The sequence below is a fragment of the Seriola aureovittata genome, chromosome 5 (genome assembly GCF_021018895.1).
Source record: "Seriola aureovittata isolate HTS-2021-v1 ecotype China chromosome 5, ASM2101889v1, whole genome shotgun sequence".
Taxonomy (NCBI): Eukaryota; Metazoa; Chordata; class Actinopteri; order Carangiformes; family Carangidae; genus Seriola; species Seriola aureovittata.
In genome coordinates, this window is record NC_079368.1 from 22,061,979 (window position 1) to 22,083,105 (window position 21,127).

Here is a 21,127-nt window from a genome sequence, read left to right on the forward strand (position 1 = left end):
CACCTGCTGCTCATTCCCACCTGAAGCCACACCTGTCTCTCATCCACCCCACTCAGTTTATATACCTGCCCACAAACACTAATCTATTGTTCATATTCTTGTTCTCTTCTGTTTGCCTGTTTTTGGCCTCCCTGACTGACCGCCTGTTGCTGACCTGTTTTCTGAACAATAACTATGGACACCTTGTTTTAACCTTACCGGCAAAATAGACATGTTTCATGATATCATTAGCTGGTGGTATGACTCTAGTGATGGCATTGTCAGTCTATTGGTTGGGCCACCACTTTGGTCCAGCCTTTCTATTCTAGAAGCTACTGGATGGATTGCCATGGTATTTTGTATAGACGTTCATGTTCCCCTCAGGACGACATGTCACCCCACGTTGTTCAAACTTGTAGATCTCAATACCACAAATATGAGATATCAGATCCTGAGAAACTGGTGAAAGTGTCAAAAAATAAAAATAAATCTTGCAATGTTAAAGAAAGTGATAAAAATAAAATTCCTGGATCTGCACCAAAATGTAATGTGTTCTTCCCTGGTCCGTGCCCCACTCCTCCACCAAGTTTGGTGCAATTCAGTTTGTTTGTTTGTTTTTTTTTACGTAATCCATCTGACAATTTCCTCTTTCACAAGAGGGCTGTGATCTGTGGTTGAAGGCTCCAGAAAAAGCGAGTAAGTGGACCTTGAGTTAAGATGTTTAACTCTTTTCCTCAGCTTGGCTTTAAGTGAGGAAAGTGGTGAGTTGGGGTGGGGGGTAAATTTACTTTACTTTTAAAGGTTTTCTTTTATAATATTGCTTTTTATTGTCTTAGTGTGAGTGACAGGACGTAATGTATAAAATAAAGACTTAGGTGGGGGAAAAAAGGGGACTGGACCACACTGAATAATTTGCAGCCACGCGGTCGTATATACTTAAGTACTTAGGTAAGCTGGTAAGCTGAGAGCAGGTATTCAAATGTTTTCCCCAGTTGTAGTAGGCAAATGACCCACATGCACAACATGGGTTTGTAAACACTCTGCATAATTCAAAGCAACTTGCCAGTCATTTGGATGCAGTGATTTTACTGTTATTGGGAGATTGGTGTGACTCTTTGTTGAAGCAATTTTTTTTCATCAGTGTGACACATTTGCTACCTCTCTGTAGGGACAAAGACACGGTCCTCTCTCTGCACTAGAGGAATTCCATGCACCTAAATGTCAGCATGCCGGAGGCAGAGCTCAGTCTCTGAAGTGTCAGTGCTGTCTCTCATTGTTAGCCTTTACAGTGAGCGCTCCATGGCGATGTAGATCACAGAGTACAGTGTGAGTCATTAACTTCTCACTGAGGTTACCCCCCCCCCACCATGGAGTTTTGTAGGGGAACCTCGTTGCTGGGCAAACTAAGAGCCACGTCCAGTTTGAAATAATTCTGTGCGAGGCGGTTTTAAGGCCAAGCCGGAATAGTTTGGTGAAAGTAACACCAGTATTTATGCTGGAATTATACACCAATGTTTTTGTGAAAAAAAAAATCTATAAAATACATTAAAAGACTGTTTCCGTATGCCAGCTCCAAAGCACTTGATACTAGTCCAGGCTGTGGAAAGAATGTGCCTAAATCTTAGCTATGGACACTGCACGCGAAGAACTGGAAAGCAAACAAAAGGTGCTGAATTAAAACATTCCAGGCTAGGGTTATCTCATATTGCTGTTAAGGCCAGTGTGTGCGAGCGTCCATGTATGAAACGACAAGTGGAATCACCCTGGACAGGTAACAAATCTCTCAGAGGGCAAACAAACACAGGCTCACTTGCATTCACACTGGAGAAAATTAGATTGCCCAGTGTCAACTAACTCGGACTGTGGGAGGTAACCAGAGCAGCTGTAGAAAACCAACACACACGTGGGGGAGAACAGTAAAACTCAACCGAGAAAGGCCTCGGAGACAGTTGTCAGACTCAAACCCAGGGCCGTCTTTCTGTGAGTATGACTGAATCCAGCTCGAGCCTCTCATCATGTCAGTTGAATATTTGGCATTAGTGCTACATGTTCCCGAACAAAATATCAATTAAAAAAGCCATTTGGGGCGTCGAGTGGCGTAGTGGTCTAAGCAGGCACCGCCATGTGTAGAGGCTACAGTCCTCGCTGCAGTCGGCCCCGGTTCGAGTCCCGCATCGGAGAGCCTTTGCTGAATGTCATTCCCCCTCTCTCTGCCTCCCCATTTCCTGTCTTCCCCTACTGTACTATCAAATAAAAGAAAACAAAAATAACATAAATAGCTGCTTCAATAAAGTTTGATATCAGGAAATGTGCAAACATCATGTCTTGTTCTCAGTTCCAACAGAGAGAAACTCCTCTGACAGAAATGTCAGTTTGTCCAAGCACAGAAGGCTCAAAAGAACACAATGTAATGCAGCCGCGAGACATGTTGTAGTTTGAGTAAGGAGCACAGCCGCGATCTTTAGACATGTAACACACAGCTGAACTGTCAGTCTATTTAAGTGCTGTTTCTGCATTTTGATTTAAAGTACTTCAAACCCTTTCTATGACGGCCGAAGAGAATTCAGACTAAATGAAAGGTTCAAGGCAACTGGATCATGACGTCACACACTGATAATGGTGTTTTTTTCCCCCTCAATCAAATCAGATACCATCCGTATCACAGAGATGTTGACACGTGCGCTGTGTATGCTCTGCGGCATTGCTGAACAGGGATGTTTTCATGTGATAACGACTTGCACACAGCTTTGTGTGGGGCATGGCTGTTAGGTAACACATCCCTGCATGCGTGCGTGTTTTATTTTTTTCTCTCTCATTGCTCAATGAGGTGATCAGTCAGGTCAGGTTCTAAATATTCGTGAGTTTTTGTGAGCTCCTCAGTGGAGGGAAGCTCTTACCTTCTGTTGACTCAGTCAGTGCTGGAAACAGACATGACGCACGGAAACTTGACTCCTCGCTCTCTGCAAAGAGCTTGGACTATATAAAGACGAAACTGTTGCAGCGAGGTACCACTGAACCCCCTCAACCTGTGCACGCACGTACACACGTGCACACCTACTTATCATTTATTTGCTTAGTCAGTTTCCCCTTCAACTGCCTTATCTTTCCAAACCTCTCTACTCTTTTTTTCACCCCAAAAGAATGCACTCTGGAGCATCCTCACAGGCTTGTTAGCATTCATCCGGTGCATCTGACAAGAATGGCCGCACTGTTTCTCTCCAATCAATCAGAAGGCCCCATGAAAAACCGCATCACCCTCTGAACGCCAACACCTCTGTCCTCGCTACTCTTCTGGCGACTGCGGGACTCCGGGCGTGATTCCGGGCACTGGGATACCTAGAAACTGGGCCCTGTGGTCGGTGCCAGTTTCCATGGTTCCCCCCTGTCAAAGGGAGGTTCTTTCTGGGCCTGGTGTGTTTGTGAAGGCCCTGTGAAAAGATGGCTCTGTGTCCTGAGGTCCCGAGCCCACAGAGAGCAGGATTCCTCTGTGACTCTGGCTGAGTTGGGGTTGTGCGGCACAGCGGATAGAAGGGAAAGTAGGGGGAAAAAACACAGAAGCAGCATGTTTGGGTCCTGGCTCAGTGCCATGCATCAGTTAGGAGCTCTGGGGACTGGGTCACAGTGGGGGTTCACAGGAGGGAAGTAAACAGGCCAGTCTATACACATTTATACCTGCAAACACACGTGCAACTGCTAAGATACAAACAGACACAAGTTGATATCTGTACAAGCCCAATACTTGGAACAAGACATACACTCAATACTCTGTCCCTCCTGCTATTTACAGTTTTTCAATTATAATCTATCAAAGATTAAGGACCAATTTTGTTTGAGTTGAATAAAAAATTCTTCAGTGTTTATGTACTGAAATGTCATTAATTGCACACTTCAAAGAGTTTCATACAAAGACATTTTCATATTTCAGGACCCAGATATTGAAAGAAAATGTTTTTTGCCGTGTATTTTAAGTGTGACTCATCTCGGTAATCCTTCCGGCACTCCCTCTGCTTTCTTTTTTTTCTCCCAAAGGTGAACGACTCTGAAAACATGACGGAAGCTTCTGTTTTCTGTGAAACGCCCACAATGACTCACCGGAAGGAAAGCAGGATGAGCCAGCCTGATGGAGATATACCATCAAAACTAGATTTCCCAGTAAAATATGAAAATGGTTCAAATGAAGCCACTGAGGTGTTTCTTATTTACTGAAAAACACTGGTGTGAAGAATTTAATACTTTCTTTCAATGAGAAAAGTATTTTGTAAGTCAGTTACAAAACATGATACCAGCAAATGGCTGGTATTAAAAAATCTGGGTGAACTAGATTTTTTTTATATTTAAATTCCAAGTTTTGAATAGCAGCAGACTACAAAAGCACAATTGTGTCAGGGCTGAATGTGCAAAAGAGAATGAGCGATCTCATTTCAAAGGGACAACCAGTAACACCAGCCTCTCCAGTTGACCAAGAGCAGGTTTGCCACCTGTCACCATAATAAGTTGCTCACACCTTGTAATTTTACAGGCACAGATATTTTTCTGATTCTCTTGAAATCTGGCTTTTTTCATAAAATTCCACTTGAGGCAAGTGATTAAACATTAGCTAAAAATGTACTTCAAATATTTGTACTTCAAGGTCTCCCTAAATACCAAACTCAATAATACTGCGTGTTGTGCAACCTGAAGTAGGGCACTTAAAAACTGAACATCCTGACACCTGATGGCTGCACTGATAAGAGACAGACATAACAACTTATGTCTGACTATAAATATTGGAACAAAAACCTTGGTTTTGTCCATAATAAAAAATTTTCTGAAAAACCTGAACTAATCTTTGCATGTGACCTGAATCCTGGTGGAGCAGAGTGTTGGTGCTGCTACAGAGTAGCAACAAAACAGCTGGTAGTGATTCATTCTTGCTCCTGGACAGTTGTTTGCTGCTACGGATGTGTGAGGCTGGGCTTTCCTTGTTGAAAGACACGTAGTGTGATGGTTCATTGTGCTTCAAGGAATCACTGAGCTCTGATTAGATCTGAAAGGCTCAGAGAGCAAAGAAAAAAAAAAAAAAAAAACGCATGGTTGAGCATGACCATGTCATCTTGACATCTGTGATTTGCACACTCTCCTTTAATAAAGGCCTGAAGGAACATGCTGAACATAGGTGTTTTACAGTCTATTTATTCTTATTATTTCACACTTGACTACATTATAAAATTACTTTTGAAACTGTGAAGCACAAAGAGCACAGTGTTTCGTGATCAAATGGTCACTGAGGCTCCTCTACGCCTACACACAACACAGACTTTGTGTACGTCAATTGTTATTATCTTAATACCACTATGCATACAATAATTCCCATAAGGATAATATCGTTCTTAAACAGGCACTGTGAATTTTTACCACAGCGTTCAGAAACGGGCTGACTCTGCTCATACTACCAGCTGAATGCCTGAGTTTGCACTCACTGGACGGCTCCGTTTCCACTGTGGCTTCAGAAAAAGCACCTGGGGCTCCCCACATCGTGGCAGATGGAGGAGCAACCACACACCCACTCAGGGCTGGAGGCTCCGCTCTGTGGGGCCAACCATAACAATAACCCTTGGGCTGGTCAGCGCTCGTATGCTGCTCTGCTTTCCATGAATTTGCAATGTTGAATCCAAGGTTTTCCGTGGTCATGGCCAATGAACCCTCTGTTCACAACTGCACTACCCTCTATTAATTTACAGAGAATGATTTAGTGTGAGGTCAGCATTAATAAGGCACAGAGGTGTCATAATTGGATATCTATGTAGAAACAATATTTCTATTGAATAACATTGTTTATGGATAATACCATAAAGGAACATATGAGAGATTTTAGCCAATTTTCTACACATCACAAATGCTTAATAATTACTGCAAACCATTTTTTAAAGTATATCCTAAAACAGCTGCTGCTTTCGTGTCAACTCAAATACAGCATGATAATGACCTCACAAAGACCTGACTTATATAACACCCCATAATACAACATAACTGTGATGTAGAGTAGTTAATGGGCTCAAACTTGCAAAACCATTTAAAATATTTCCAACTTTGAGGACACACACACATTGAGCTGTAGGCCAGTGTGTGACTCAGCGTTAAGCAAACATTAACTGTTATACATCTTATATTTTCAATCACTGTTTGTCTTGTGCTTAGTCTCCTTTGAGACGTTCACGTCTCAATCAAACTACAATTCAGAAGCAAGTGACAGAGTTCTTCTTCCCTCTAGTGGACATGTGCTGGCAGTGCCACTTTCTGTGCTGACATTAATCCTGAGCAGGAGCACATGAATAACTTACTGGTCACGATTACCTCCTTCAATCAAAGTAATCCATTGGCTTACTGAAACACGAAGGGGGACTGATTTGTAGAGATTTGCAGATTACAAACTATTACCCCGCTCTCTACAGTCATCAACAATATTAACAAATACATTTTGTAGAAATATTTGTGTCCCATGACTGCTGGATGTTTCAGGCTTTTAAACAAGATTCAGTAATCCGAATTTAAATTCCATGTATCAAATGGATATTTAATCTGATGACTGTTCATTTTGTGAAAATAAATACACTTCCAGTAAATCTTAAAGGCGGAAGCTGCTCTTAGTAGTAGCTCTATTTTTCAAGTTTTCACTGGAAGCAATTGTGAAATCTGTGAAAACATCATTGCATAAAACAAAGGTCATTCAGTGACAGAAATCAATAAGACCAAATTTATTGAGAAATGAATTACTAAACTACAGTGACAGGAAAACTGGATTCACAGTCTATGTGTTTTAATAGGGGTGTACGTATAACATCTGTCTTTACTGCTATATGAGAATCATACAAAGAGTGATTCATTGGTCTGTAAAATAAAATACTTTTTGTAAGAAAGACAGATGAAAGACAAAAATGATATCTTAGTCTAACCTAATGCTGGATTTCTGAGAAAACAAATGCATTATTTTCTAAAAAAACAGCTGACATTGTAGCTGTTTGCTCCTATAGATAAATTGATATTAATTCATTCAATTCAATCAAATAGAAAACTATCAACATTTACACTCACACATATTGAAGCCAGTGTCATTATGAAAAGCTTTTCAGACTCTCTTATGAAAATGTTTGTCAAATGTTGAACTGTATAACATGGGTCCTTGTGTCTGAAATGTGTTGAGGTGACGATGTGTAACTTGACCTGAAAATGTACGAATGATTTTATGACTGACTTTTAATAAGAGTGGAAGGATTAACAGTAGCCAAGTAAGAAACAGAATGAAAACATCTGTGGTTTCTGTGTTTTAAGCAGAACTGAAGCCATCCGCAGTGATACAGTATCGCCATATTGAATTTTGAATTGTGAGTCTCATATGTCTATGAACTATGGAGTGTCCACTAATAAACAGAAATTGACCTGAGCAGTGGACCTCAGAACTTGCCCAATGCTATGTGGAAAATCACAAGATAATTTAGTATTTCAGTCACTGGTAAGGTAAGAGGTTGGGGGATTACATAAGTGACCAGTTGTGTGTGGAAACAGCCAGGGATTAAACTTCAGTGTTGGATGAATGTTGACAAAATGCAATTGCATGATGATGTTTAGTATTTGTGATGTTTATCAATCAATGCTTGATATTTTTAATTACTGTAAATTAGTGCACCTCGAAGAAGGTACCTGTGAGCTCCAAGGTCCCTCAGAATAACATAGTTTCACCTTTACCTTTATTCACTCTATATGGATTTCAACCACATTTCACACAGTCCCGTGCTTTTGACAAATTTGACATAAATGTCACCTAAACTCAGAGCCTCAATAAACATCACAAAACAAATAAATCCTAAATCAAGGTCCTCCTGCAAGTTTCCAGGCTTGAATTATACTATACTATCATTCATATATATATATATATATATATATATATATATATAAAAACATGAGATCACCACCAATAAACCATACAAACAACCAGTGGTAACTGAGTACATACATAATTGTTAAGTAAAAATTTGAGGTACTTTTACTTTAATTGAGTATTTTCTATTCATGCTACTTCATACTTCTACTTAATTTCACTTCAGAGGAGAATACTGCAATTTCTCCAACATATATTTGGCAGCAAGTTTTGTTATGAAATAAACTACTGAACCTAATCTAATGTATATATACTAATAGAGCCGAAATGATTAGTCAATTAAGTGATTAATCCATTGCCTGAAAAATAATAATTGGCAACTATTTTAATAATGGTTTGAGTCATTTTCCAAGCAAAACACAAAACATTTCATGGTGACGGGTGGAGCTCCTCTGTATTTATGTATTTCCGGAGTATCAGAGAGGAGATGTTGATTGTTTCAAGATAGAAATCGGTCATCTGTCCGCCATGCCCACTACATCAAAACCTTTGCCTCGTAGATTTAACAATAGCCCAACTCTAGTTGTCATTGCCAACACGGAAGTTGAGGAGGATTTCTCTCTCGTTGAGCCTTTTTCATCTTTGTTTGTGTCTGCCAGACATAACACCGGTTTTCTGAAGGACAGACAGAGGTTCATCCACGGCATCGCTACTTCTCTCCGACACAACGAATTTAATAACAAACCACATTAACCCGGGACATGGGCTTCGACATAAAGCGCTCTATATGATCACATTTTGGTATGTTTACATTGGTTTCCGGTATTCATGATATTCCCGTTGTTTTCCGAGGCATCACTGTTTAGCAAACACTACAAAGCTGCTAAGCTAGTGTCAGTGTTTGAAATTTAGAGAGTGGTCTTACTAACTTCATAAAGACATTGTAAAAAGCTGATACCACATCATGTTTGCTTTGATGTAAATGTAGCCTTCCTGTAGCTATTACCTAACCATCATTATTTTAGGATGTAACCAGTCTTGAAGTCTGAAACAACTGTAATGCGATTCCCTCAAAACAGGCCTTAGAATGTAGCCTATTATAAAGTCTTTCTGTCCATTTATAAATGGTTTGAATATTTATTATTACCTGCTTTAGACAGTAACATAACTAGGAAGACAGTTGACCCCTAATGAGCAAGTGTCAAATTTAATTAAAATTTTAAGAAACAACAACATAACATTAATTTAACATTAATTTATTCAAAAGGAAAACCTGAAATATCACATTGACAGAAGTATTCAGACACTTGAAACTTAGCTCACGTGCCTCCCATTTTCATCATTTTTGAGATGTTTCTACACCATATTTGGCACTGCACTGCTCATCACCTGCCCAATACCTTCCCACCAGTGAAGCATATCAGTGAAGCATGGTGGTGGCAGCCTCATGCTGTGGGGTGATTATTCAGCAGCAAAGATCATGGTTGAGGGAAAAATTAACAGAGTAAAGTACAGAGTTATCCTATATGAAAACCTGGTCCAGAGCGCTAGGGACCTCAGACTGGGTTGAAGGTTCACCTTCCAACACAACAATGACCCTAAGTAGAAGTGGCTTTTAGGGACAAGCCATAGCCCTGACTTGAACCCAATCGAACATCTTTTGAGACACCTGAAAATGTCTGTCCACTGGCGGTCCCCATTAAACCTGACAGAGCTTGAGATGATCTGCAGAGAAGAATGGCAGAAATCCCTAAATCCAGGTGTGCAAACCTTGTCGCACCACCCAAGAAGAATTTAGTTTCAACTAAGTACTGAGTAAAGGGTCTGAATACTTATGACAATGTGATATTTCAGTTTTTCATTTTTAATAAATTTGCAAAAATGTCTAAAATTCTGTTGTTGCTTTGGCATTATGGGGTATTGAGGGGAGATTGATGAGGGAAAAAATGGATGTAAACAATTTTAGCATGAAGCTGCAACATTGTGAAAAAAGTGAAAGGGTCTGAATACTTTCTGAATGCACTGTAGGAGCTTCATTGTTTGTAGTCGATTTGCCTCTCCTTTGTGGTCGTTTTACTTCTTCCTGTTACTCGGTATTAACAGGCAATTCTTACAGAGGCTTGAGGCTGCGAGGTAATGACAAAAATGTGATATAATTGTCTATAGATTAATATAGTTAATAAATAATTGTAGGCCATATTGTCCCTAATGGTTTTCTCTCATCAACAATCATTCTGTGCAATACTCTGCAGAAACCCTGTGTAATGTAAGTAGCCCCTCAGCAAAGGGTCATGTGATTTTTGTGTGATTCTTTAGCAGAGTCTAAGCAGCACTGATGAAGCTCTCATTGTTATTGTGTAAAGGCTCACTAGAGGGCACCCTGGTATACATGTAAAGAAAACTGGGTACCAAGAGTTTATAAGTTGTAACTCATTTCTTTATTAATGGTTTATATGATTTGCACATATCAATAACCTCACCCAGGCCATAGCACTGCTATTCTTGTACACACTTTAGTTGCATCTCACATTGATTACTGTAACTCTATCCTCGCTGGTCTTCCTCACAAACTTCTCCATAAACTTCAACTTGTTCAGAATGCAGCACCTGTATCGTTACCAGAACCCCTTCAAATGAACATATTACTCCTGTCCTCCAGCAGCTGCACTGGCTCCCTCTTAAACACCATATTGATTTCAGGATCTTCCTCTCACTTTCAAGTCACTTCAGATCCAACCACCTCTGTATCTCTCTGATCTACTCCATATCTGCACACCTGCCTGTACTCTTAGATCTTCCTCTTCCATTAATCTCACTGTACCTCCGGCCCGTCTGACTACCATGGGGTTTAGAGCCTTCAGCCTTCAGCCCCTCAATTTTGCAACTCACTTTCACAAGACATCTGTAATATCGATTCTCTTTCTACCTTCATATCCCACCTTAAAACATGCCTCTTCAAACTTACCTATTGTGTTTAACTCTAACCGTAGCATCCAACGCAATCATATTTACTGTATGCAATTATATTTCTTCTAATTTATTTTGTATCAAATGCCTCATTCTTGCCATTCTATTTATTTTACTGTTTGTACTGTAAATAAAATGTATTATTATTATTATTATTATTATTATTATTATTAATAATAACAACAGCAACAATAATAATACAATTTGTATTAATACCCTATAGATAAGCCATAAGTCATCAATTACTGCCTGGTGAGTCATTAAGTTATTAATTAAGGATAACAATTGTCTTTAATTAGTTTCCAAATAGCCATTAATCAAGCTGTTACTAATGTTAATGAGTCAGTAATAATAAAGAGTCAAATAATTAGAGTCACAGGTGTTTCACTCTCTAAAGCCACCAGAAAAACTTAGTAATTCATCTGTAACTATGAATAAGAAAGAAGTTCCATCCATTAAATCTTTACTTGTAAACAGCACTAACTTATTATTATTAAAGTAATTATAAGATTTTTGTGCAGATGCTCTGAAGCACTCCTCTAAATGTTCAGGGGTCAAACAAAACAATCTGTTGCAGCTTTTACCTGGTGAACACGAGCTAAAAAGCCGGAGGATGATGATGAACACAACCTGTGATGCAGAAATTGTATTTGTTAATAGCTGATCTATGAAGCCTTAGTAAATAATTTACTAAACATTAATTAAATCAATAGTTACAACTGAAACTGTTTACAAAGGGTGCCTTATTAAAGAGCAACACAGCATACACCTTGGTTGGGATGCATTATCGTTTTACACAACCTGATAACAGTAAAACAAACAGTGTGTTTTCCTGTGACTTACATTCCTTGTCCTTTGTAGGTGAGCCAGACAGATTGAAGCACAACATGTAAGAGCCTTTCAAATACAACATTTCGAAGAGCAATGAGTGACATTACTTTTGAAAGAGAAATATCTTTTAATATATACATGTTTTACTTTTAAAGGTCAGGGTTAAAATGTCACATGTCACTGCCCATGACAGTGGGTGCCCTGTTGGTGGGTCTCCCATACTCCATCTCTCTAGCTGCCCAGTGGATTTACGGATGGCCCAATAAGCCTGGATATAAGAAGTACATAGAAGCTCTAAAACCAAGGTAACTTGTAAAATGCCTCAGATCTGGTCTTTGTCCCACAGAATATAGTTTTGTTCTGTTTTTTTACTCATTTTTTTTTTTGGCTTCTCCATCAGGCGAATATACTGTTTGACCAGAGCTGTGCTGGAAACTCTCAAATATCTGCAGTATGGGAGACTTTACTTTCAGTGGAAGTCATGGTACAAGAATGACGAAAACCGTAAGCATTATGAGAAGGTGAGTTCAGGAGAAGCTAGAAAGGAAAGTGTGGTTGTTTTATCTGTGAGTTTATGTGTATATGTGCCTTTGCATGAAAGGGACCAGACATTTCTCTAGATACCTAAAATAATAACAGTTACATTTGTCTCAGTTTCACCACTTGATTGAAAAATGTACTATGTAATACCAAAAGTTTTGTGTGTCTGGACGCCCCAAAGGCGATCACATTTGGCCGCCGAGGCAACAAGCTAGACTTGTACCACCCTCCAAACATGGAGAAGAAGGAAGATGCGCCTGCACCACTGGTGGTTTTCATCTATGGCGGTGCATGGGGCTCTGGAGAAAGATCCATTTACTGTCTGCTGGCCAGGCAAATGGCTGAAGAGCTGGGTGCAGCCGTCGTTTGTCCTGATTACTGCACCTATCCGAAGGTCAGAAAAATACAGTTGTCCTAATGACATTCCGGTTAAAGATTTCTAGCACATGTGGACAGTGAGAGTGACTGGAATATGAACAGTACTTCTGAGAATTATACTGCGGTAACCCAAACGGCAGATAAGAAATGTAATTATAAATGTCACTGTGGTATCTGAGCTGACTGCGGGTTTCATCTGATCGCCAGGGGAACGTTTTAGGGATGGTCCAAGATATTGCTGACTGCTTGGTTTGGGCCCAAGAGAGTGGACAGAAGTTCAACTTTGACAAAGTAAGAAATATCTTGAAGTATTCCCTGGAAATTGAGTAAAACTATCAGATTATATTGGCAAAAATTGACCAGTTATTATAAACTCCCGAAAGAAAGAAATCTTTTAAAAGGTTTCATGAAATCATATAAAGCCTAAATCCACTTCCAATTTATGATGATCCTTTTTAATGCAGAGAATAGAAGAAAATAATTTCACTGGTTTGATTAGCTCTGATCTGTTTCTAATTTGTAAACACATAAAATATTGTACAGTAATGATAATTTTTTATTTTTGCTTTAAGACGGCTCATGTTGTTGTCTTGTTTGTCTGTCTTTTATAGGACAACATTGTGTTAATTGGCCATTCAGCAGGTGCACATTTGTGTGCTTTGACCACGCTGTTTCTCATTGACACGAGAGAGGAGCTTTTCATAGAGGCCAGTAAACAGCGGGACATTACCCAGGCGACAAAGGGAGTTATTGGTAAGGATAACTGCGCTGTGCATCACAGAGTTTCAGTCACGGTCGCAGCCATATTTCGTGCTAATGAAAACCCAACTTAAATAAATGTGTGAGCCACAAAGATAAATTAGTGGCTTCTGAATTGTTCATGTTTTCATTGTCTTTGCTATGAACTGAGGGCAGTGAAGTTCTTCAAACAAAAAAGTAGAACTGTCTCTTCAGAGGTATCAGTAGAACTGCCTCCTTCATATTTTCATACAGTTGATTGCCAGGATTTTGTGTGAGTTGGTTAATCTCTGATATTTCCTGGACAGGTCTGAGTGGTGTCTACAACATCATGGACCATTATGAGCATGAGCAAAAGCGAGCAGTTGAGTACGTGTCCACCATGCACAAAGCCATGAATGGAGTGGAAAACTTTCCGTACTATTCACCAACACATTTACTGGAGAAACTCAGCCAGGACAAACTGAACAGGTGAGACAAAAGGTTATATTAGCTTTAACAACACTGATGTTTAAATCTATTGCATCTTTAATTTATTTGAAATACAAATATGAGCATTTTTGACTGACGGGCATCTTTTTTAAATTTCATTTCTGGGTGACAGAGTGCCTCCGTTCGCTTTGCTCCATGGGACCACTGACATCATCGTTCCTGTTGAATCTTCCACAAAGTTCTCTGAGCTTCTCAACTCGCTCTCCGTGAAGGTGTCGCTTTACCTGCTGCCAAGAGTCGACCACACGGAGATCGTCACTGACCTCATGGCGTCAGACAGGCGCTTCTACCATCCCATCTACAGCTGCATCAAACAGGAGTTCAGAAAACTTCTGGAAACCTGCTGACATCCCAGTCATCAGGACAACATCAGTCACTTCCATATTTACTGATTGTGCCATACACTTACTTTGTTTACAGTATCTGCTCTAATACCTCAAAACAAATAATTTCCATGATTTAACTTGATTCATTTGTGTTGTGATTCCATGATAATGATGTACATTTTGACCAGCTCTCTGATTATATTTGAAGTGATTGGACTGTGGTCTGGATAACAGATTGCAGTACAGTGAATTAAGTGAATCTGAAGCGAAATCAACAATGAAGCAATAACAGTACTATGAAAAACATAGAAAAGCACACCACTACACAGTATTGAAATTATGTTTTACTGAAGTGGCAACATTTTGATTCATAATCCTGTTTGTTTTTTATCAAATGAAACATTTCCGTGATGCACTGTAACAACAGACATATTAAACCTACTTGAAGGAACCTTTTGTTTTGCCTTCAGATCTCTCAGACACACACATCACGCAAACTATCACATTTTGTGCCAAGCAGCAACAATCAAGTACCAGTATAAAAACAATCAACAAAATTCTTATTGCTCCAAAATGTATGTTTAACTGCTTTGGGTACTGCTGCATGGACTGGGCCATAGTTGGAGATTATGATATTCATAATTTTCCTGAGAGATTGTATTGTATTATTGCTGCTCTCCAGCTTATTAAGGTAAGCCTGGATCTTTTTATGTGAGCTATACGTACTGTACCATAGAATATATATAGAAGCATATAATTTGCCTCTATTGAAAGTGTCCCTCTACCTTTATCATTACCACCATCGTTTTTTTCCAAAGGGTGAGGGCCTGCCATAGAGATGCAGGAGAACATTTATCCTATTAAAAATTAGCAATGCTCTTTGGTAACACTTTACTTCAAGTTCCCCTGTTTAGCATTTAGAAGTGGTATATGAACATTTAATAAATAGTTTATAACAAATTATAATATAGCAGCTATTTTAAGTGTTTATCAATGTACAGTATTTGTCAACAATTATAACTCCTCCAATGAAGACATATTTTGTATTATTCCAACTGTGTTTTACTATATTGTCATTCATCTGTTTATACAGCAGCTCCCACTTATGGGTCTCCACAGGAGTTATAGTAGTTACAATAAATGAATAATATCTTGTCATACACTCATTATAATGTTATAAATCATTTATTAACTTATAAATACTAAATGTTATTGAGTAACAATAGGCAAAAAAATATTTCTCTTAGTTTTACAATCAACTAATATATTTATACTATTTTCCAATAAATAGTAAATAAGTCATAACGCTTTCAGTGTAAGGATTTATTTTGACATTTGATAAAGGTTAAATTAAGTCAGCTTGATTTTGAGCTGTTCACACACCTCCACATGGTGTTGTTTGGTTAAACAGGCCTGCAGCGCTTATCCCTTTCTTATTCTGGCTTTTATTTTGAAAACTGGGATTAACATGCCTTTTTCTTTGAGATGTGACACACACACACACACACACACACACACACACACACACACACACACACACACACACACACACACGAGGCGGAGTTAGACGAGGATCCACATCGGTGCTTCAACTCAGTTCATTTGAGGGTTTGCTTGAGACTCACTCATTGTCACGGATCGGGGGATTAACTGAGCTCTTCACGCGGTGTTTGACGTTACTGAAGCGAGAAGAAGTGAAAACAGGTTTGTAAATATGTAACTGTGCAGTCCAGCAACAACTAGTGTTTGAACCACCGGGGAGAAGGAAGATGGACTCTGCCGTGAACAACGCCGAGAAGAAGCGGTGGCTCAGCGGTCTGCTGTGGTGGTCGCTCCTGGTCGAGCTGGCGTCGGGAGGTAACAAAGCAACTTTTCGACTTTTTTTTCCAATGAAAACAAACGAGATATAAACTTATTAGATGGTGCTTTCAATGACGACATGTTAATGCTGCAACCACAAGCTTCAACTCTGATGACTGTCTTCCAGTGTTTCTAGTGTACTGAGGAAATAGTTCCCTGAAGGCGACTTGAGATTTGCAGGTTATGACAACTGAAGTAACAAAGCAAACATAATCACTTACTTTATTTTCGTCACTGGCTGCTCTTTCCTTCATATGAGGGCTACAGCACTATTTCTGTTTCATCATGAGCGTGTCTCCAAAAGCGGGCTTAGTATCACTTTACAGAGGATTGTTAAATGTTTTCTGTGCATGCTGCTGAGTTGCTGTAATAGTTCACAGGTTTTAAAATGTTAACCTCAGTGTGACACCCAACTGAACAACAGCATGTCAATGTGAATGTTTTCATTCCAGCAACAACAGAGATTAATTTTTATGCATGATCTTGCATGTTTTTCTTTCAAACTAAGGCGACCAATAATTCCAGTATTTATCTTCCACATATGATTTGCATTAGTTTTTCTATAATCTGTGCATGCATGGTGCACACACACACAGGATAATGCTGTGCACTGTAAGCGCTCACCTTATTAGAGGCAGCAGCAGGGACTGTGATGCCCACTGTGGTGGAAGAATATCTGACTGTGACAATAACACATTCAAACAAATGCAAGAAAATGGACATCCATTGCTTTGTTGATGGACCTAAGGGAAAAATATGGGGTTTTTTTTGTGAGTTTTTACAGATTTACATTATTTATATAGATGTGGGCATTATTATTCTGTCTGGTTGATTTGATTCTGGCCATGTGTCATCTATATTCAGTATTCATCCAGGCTGTGGCCCTGGGGATAATCAGGAATTATTTCACTATGACTCACACTAGACCATATCCTTCAATGAATATAACTACAGTACAGACATTTGCTTTACTTGAATGCGTCCCTTGATGTGAGCGTACTCTGTATTCCCCTCGCATTATGAAACAAGCCTCGTCCCAGGTTTTGATAATGCATCAGCAACAGAATGGCACGACAGTCCGCGAAAAAAAAACAAAGAGACACTTCAGTCAAGTTGCATCTCTGATTTGTTGTAGAAACTGAGCACACAGGCAGTGACAAGCACTGGTATTAGGCCTCAAATTAACTGTAAGCGGGTGTTCACTGAAAGGTCACTGGCATTGTTGTTGAAGGAGCGCTTTGTGAAATCTCACCAAAAAAAAAATGTCCCTGTCGCACGGAAAGTGCCACTGTAGACACGTAGATTACAGAACAACCTTCACACACCTCCTGTTTCTGCACAGTCAGGTGGACACAGGTGTGTTTATGGGTGGGTATTGTTTTCTGGCAGTCTACTGTGCTCTTTCATTTACATACTCCCTAAATTTCTACGTTTCTGCAGCTGAAACAACCAAAATTTTCTCCCCTTACATTATCGCTATTTTACCGCTTTCCAAGAATCCAGCTGCTTATACGCAAGTTATACGCAAGACCCTGTTGACCCTGTTGACATCATATGACTTGAACGTCATTGTTGCGACTCTAAAATACAATTGAGCATGCATCCGGTCCATCCTAGTGAACTTAGGGGAAAAATGTCTTTGCTTTCCTCTTGGTTAGTTTTTGGAAATGCTTCCTCCCTGTTGTACACAGAGCCAGTCAGATGAATGAAAATGACGTATAAATGAGGAAGGACAATAAACTCACTCCGTCTGAGTCAGGGTCAGAATTAGGATAAATAATGCTGGATGGCTTGTGCCTGTGGGCCAATTTTTCTCTATTTCCAGCTGCATTTAACAATTTAACGGGCACCTTACACCAGACTGAGAGTTATCGCTTAGGATAGACTGGACAGTTAATGATGAGTAAATTAAGTTCAACACCAATAAAACAAATACATACAAAAATTGCTGCAAATTGAAAAGTACTTCTTCAGCGGACTACCTTTGTTAGGACATATACAAATATATATAATACAGGCCTTAATATATATTTCAGTGTATGAGTTAGTCTAAAACAGCACTATTAGCTCATTTGGGGGAAATGGGATGGTAACGTGTGAAGTTCGCTGGAAAATGTGTGTCTCACCAGAAATATGTTTATTTGGGATAAACAAATCAGTGGATCTTGATCAAAAGACGTGCCCACGTGTTGATGATAAGATCAGAGGAGGACTGAGACTTAGAGGGCTGCGAGGATTACTCAATTAATCAAGTGACAGAAAATTAATCTGCAACTTTTTTTGATAGTCAGTTGATCGTTTTAAGTCATATTTCAATCAAAAATGCCAAACATTCACTGGTAGCAGCAAACTGACATCACACTGGCCCTCATTTATCAATCTTGCGTGAAAACAGGCGCAGATCTGAGCGCAGAATTGGTCGTACGATAGGATACACGTGTGATTCATGAAACATTCGTATCTGACCAATCCCAGCGTACGAATGATCGGGTCTTGATAAATGCGGCGGCTGAATTCGATCGTCATTAACATGTTACGCCCTTAAATATTCCTGGTTCGGAGGCCTCGCCCACTAAGGTCAAACATGGAGAGAAGCGTTACTGGCAAAAAACGAAACTTTTCAGAGATGGAGATCGACATCCTGACATCCGAGGTGGCGCAAAATAAGGATGTGCTTTTTGGCAGTCTGAAGAGTGGGGTCAAAGGAGCTCATAAAACCGCTCTGTGGAAGAGGGTAACGGAGATGAGTTTGGCTCTGCAGTGCCCCCTCCTGCAGCCGCGCGCCAACACAGCTGTTTTGAAAAATAAAAGAATCGTGTGTCCCCCGGCCACCTGGCCACCACGTTTAAAAGTGATAGCTTGGCATCACAAAACACCTGTACATTTATAGAGTGGTAGTTTTTGCGATTGATGAATGCGTAATCATTCATGGACGGCGCCTTCAGACGCACGAGTGCAATCAATTGCTCCAACCAAATTTGGAAACCCAGCAATCTGGAGATCCCTGCGGTCTCTGAAAACGCGCTCACGTCTGGCACGCGCGTATTGTTCCTCCAAAATGAGTAAATCTGCCATCGTTATGATTTGATAACTGTCAAAGCACCTGTTTAAATAAGGGAGTGAGTAAACATCTGACCAACCACAGTGCAACAATGATTATCTCACCAGATGCTTTTAATTGTTGTTCCAGTTGTGTCATACCCATCGGAAAAAACAAAAAACAATTACACAATTTTGCCATGAGTTAATTTGCAAACACACATTTCTGCTTGTATTTATTATTATTTCAAATTTTAATGTGCAATAATTAGATGTCATGTTAGGCTATTTAGCCTATCATATTGTTTTATTGTACAAAAAAGTGGTATCAGTAAAAAACGTGGGCTTTTTTAAAATTCAATTTTTTTTTATCTTGTTTTATTCGTTTTGAGAATCCGTTTTGATCTGTTCTAAATATGTGACTGTTTATGCTAATGACAGCTGAGGTTTGTTTAATAATTATTTTCAGACTCAGCCAGATTTTGCTGTGCTGCACCGCAAATCCAGATTTGCGTACACGAGCTCAGACCTGACGTGAGATCTGATCTTAGCTTCTGCTCACTTCCAAATTGATAAATTCCGAAGCTTGCGTGGAAACGGTCGTACGCACGGTTTTCTGCCCTACGTTCGTTTGATAAATGAGGGCCATTGAGATTAAAAAAATTGTGATAGTGAGAAATTTGCAATATTTTTTTTACTATTTTGTGGCAATTTATGGACTGATTAATGGAAGAACAAAGGAATGATCATCATATTAATTGATGATGAAAAAAATTGTTAGTTTCAGAGAAACTATGTTTGCTGAGATCAACGAACAGTGAGCTAAAGACGTGTGAACCAAACCTAAACTGTACAAATTTGTGACCGGAGAGATGATGAAAACTACAGTGTTTGCTGTAGCATTTCTATCCAATACTGATTTATCGTAAATCCATCATTTATATCTGGTGTTGTTGATCTGATGTGTTGATGTGAACGCCTGATGTTTAGCAGTTTCCAAGGAAAAGTTAACACTACTAGTGTGAACGTCGCATTTGCACATGGGGATGTTTGCCATATTGGTAAGTTAGCTAAAAAGATGAAGCCAAATGAAACAGTTATTGTACTTTATTGCCTTGTCAAAGCTCGCTCGTCACAAAATAAATCATTCATTTCACTTGTATTTGAATACATGGGCACGATGTAATTTTGTAACTTTTTTTAATTATGTTATCTGTCGCTAACCTGTCACTCTTGGAATTCTTTGAGCAGCTCCACATGTCTGTTGGCGAGATGATTTGTGTTGGCGACCATGGTCTGCGCAGGTTTAAATCATCTTTTGCAGACGGGCTTTGTGAGGTCTGTGGGCTTGCCCTGACTGGCAGCTATGGAAGAGGAATAATGCTATCTTTTGCTTTGTGTATCTGCTTTACTGACAAGCCGTGGACAGTCAACAAAACTGCCATTTTTAAAGTATTGGTACAAATAAAATGGGGTATAGTTGTATTTTTGTCTCCTCAATCAGCTCCTGTTGATTGATGACCGTATACTGACATGGCTGAAGGGCTAATTTACATGCTTTACTGGTTTAATTGTCTTAATTTATACTACATAGTCCATACAGATTGGATTTGATTAAGCAAACGACCCATTAGTGCACTAACCCTTTTAGGAGTAACAACAATGCATTAACTCACATTAACTTTATCTAGCCTCACTCGTGAGTCACTCTGGGCCATTAGCAGCAAGCTGCTCTTGCCCCTGGGTCATGATGAACTCCAAATAAATCAAAAGTGGAATGGACATGCTTCTTCACAGAGGCAAAGATTTGTTAACCTTTGAATATGCGTGGGACTCTGACACTCATTAAAAAACTCAACTGGTGATGCCTGGGCATGAGGGCTTAGATGAGAAAGCTTCAGAACACGTTAGCCTAGATTACAGGGTGATGTGAAATGGCAGGGAGGTGAGGTAGAAGAAACAGCTGGGTCCATCCGCCACACTGTTTCTGGAACACGCGGCCACAGACAATGTGTGGATGTCAGAGCCTTTCATGTTCAGGTTGAAGGTTCCTGTCAGGGCAGGGCAGGCCCAAACATGTCTGACTCCCTCCAAGCCACTTCCTCATCCTCTGCCTCAGTTT

The 21,127-nt window shown here is 39.6% G+C and overlaps 2 protein-coding genes across 2 annotated transcripts in view; both read left to right on the forward strand.

Annotated features, from left to right (window-relative positions):
• Positions 1-8,490: 8,490 nt before the first annotated feature.
• si:dkey-193c22.1 (uncharacterized protein LOC567837 homolog) lies at positions 8,491-15,204 on the forward strand. Its single transcript, XM_056375319.1, has 9 exons — positions 8,491-8,635; positions 11,663-11,690; positions 11,788-11,937; positions 12,033-12,153; positions 12,354-12,566; positions 12,758-12,841; positions 13,162-13,303; positions 13,597-13,759; positions 13,893-15,204. Coding segments are annotated over exons 2-9 (1,110 nt in total). The 5' UTR covers positions 8,491-8,635; positions 11,663-11,688; the 3' UTR covers positions 14,128-15,204.
• Positions 15,205-15,626: 422 nt separating this feature from the next.
• The window catches only part of cspg4ba (chondroitin sulfate proteoglycan 4ba), a 28,313-nt gene continuing 22,812 nt past the window's right edge, over positions 15,627-21,127 (forward strand). The window contains exon 1 of the mRNA XM_056377005.1: positions 15,627-15,963. Within this exon, the coding sequence (XP_056232980.1) occupies positions 15,876-15,963 (88 nt within the window). The 5' untranslated portion in view covers positions 15,627-15,875. The remainder of the gene's footprint in view (positions 15,964-21,127) is intronic.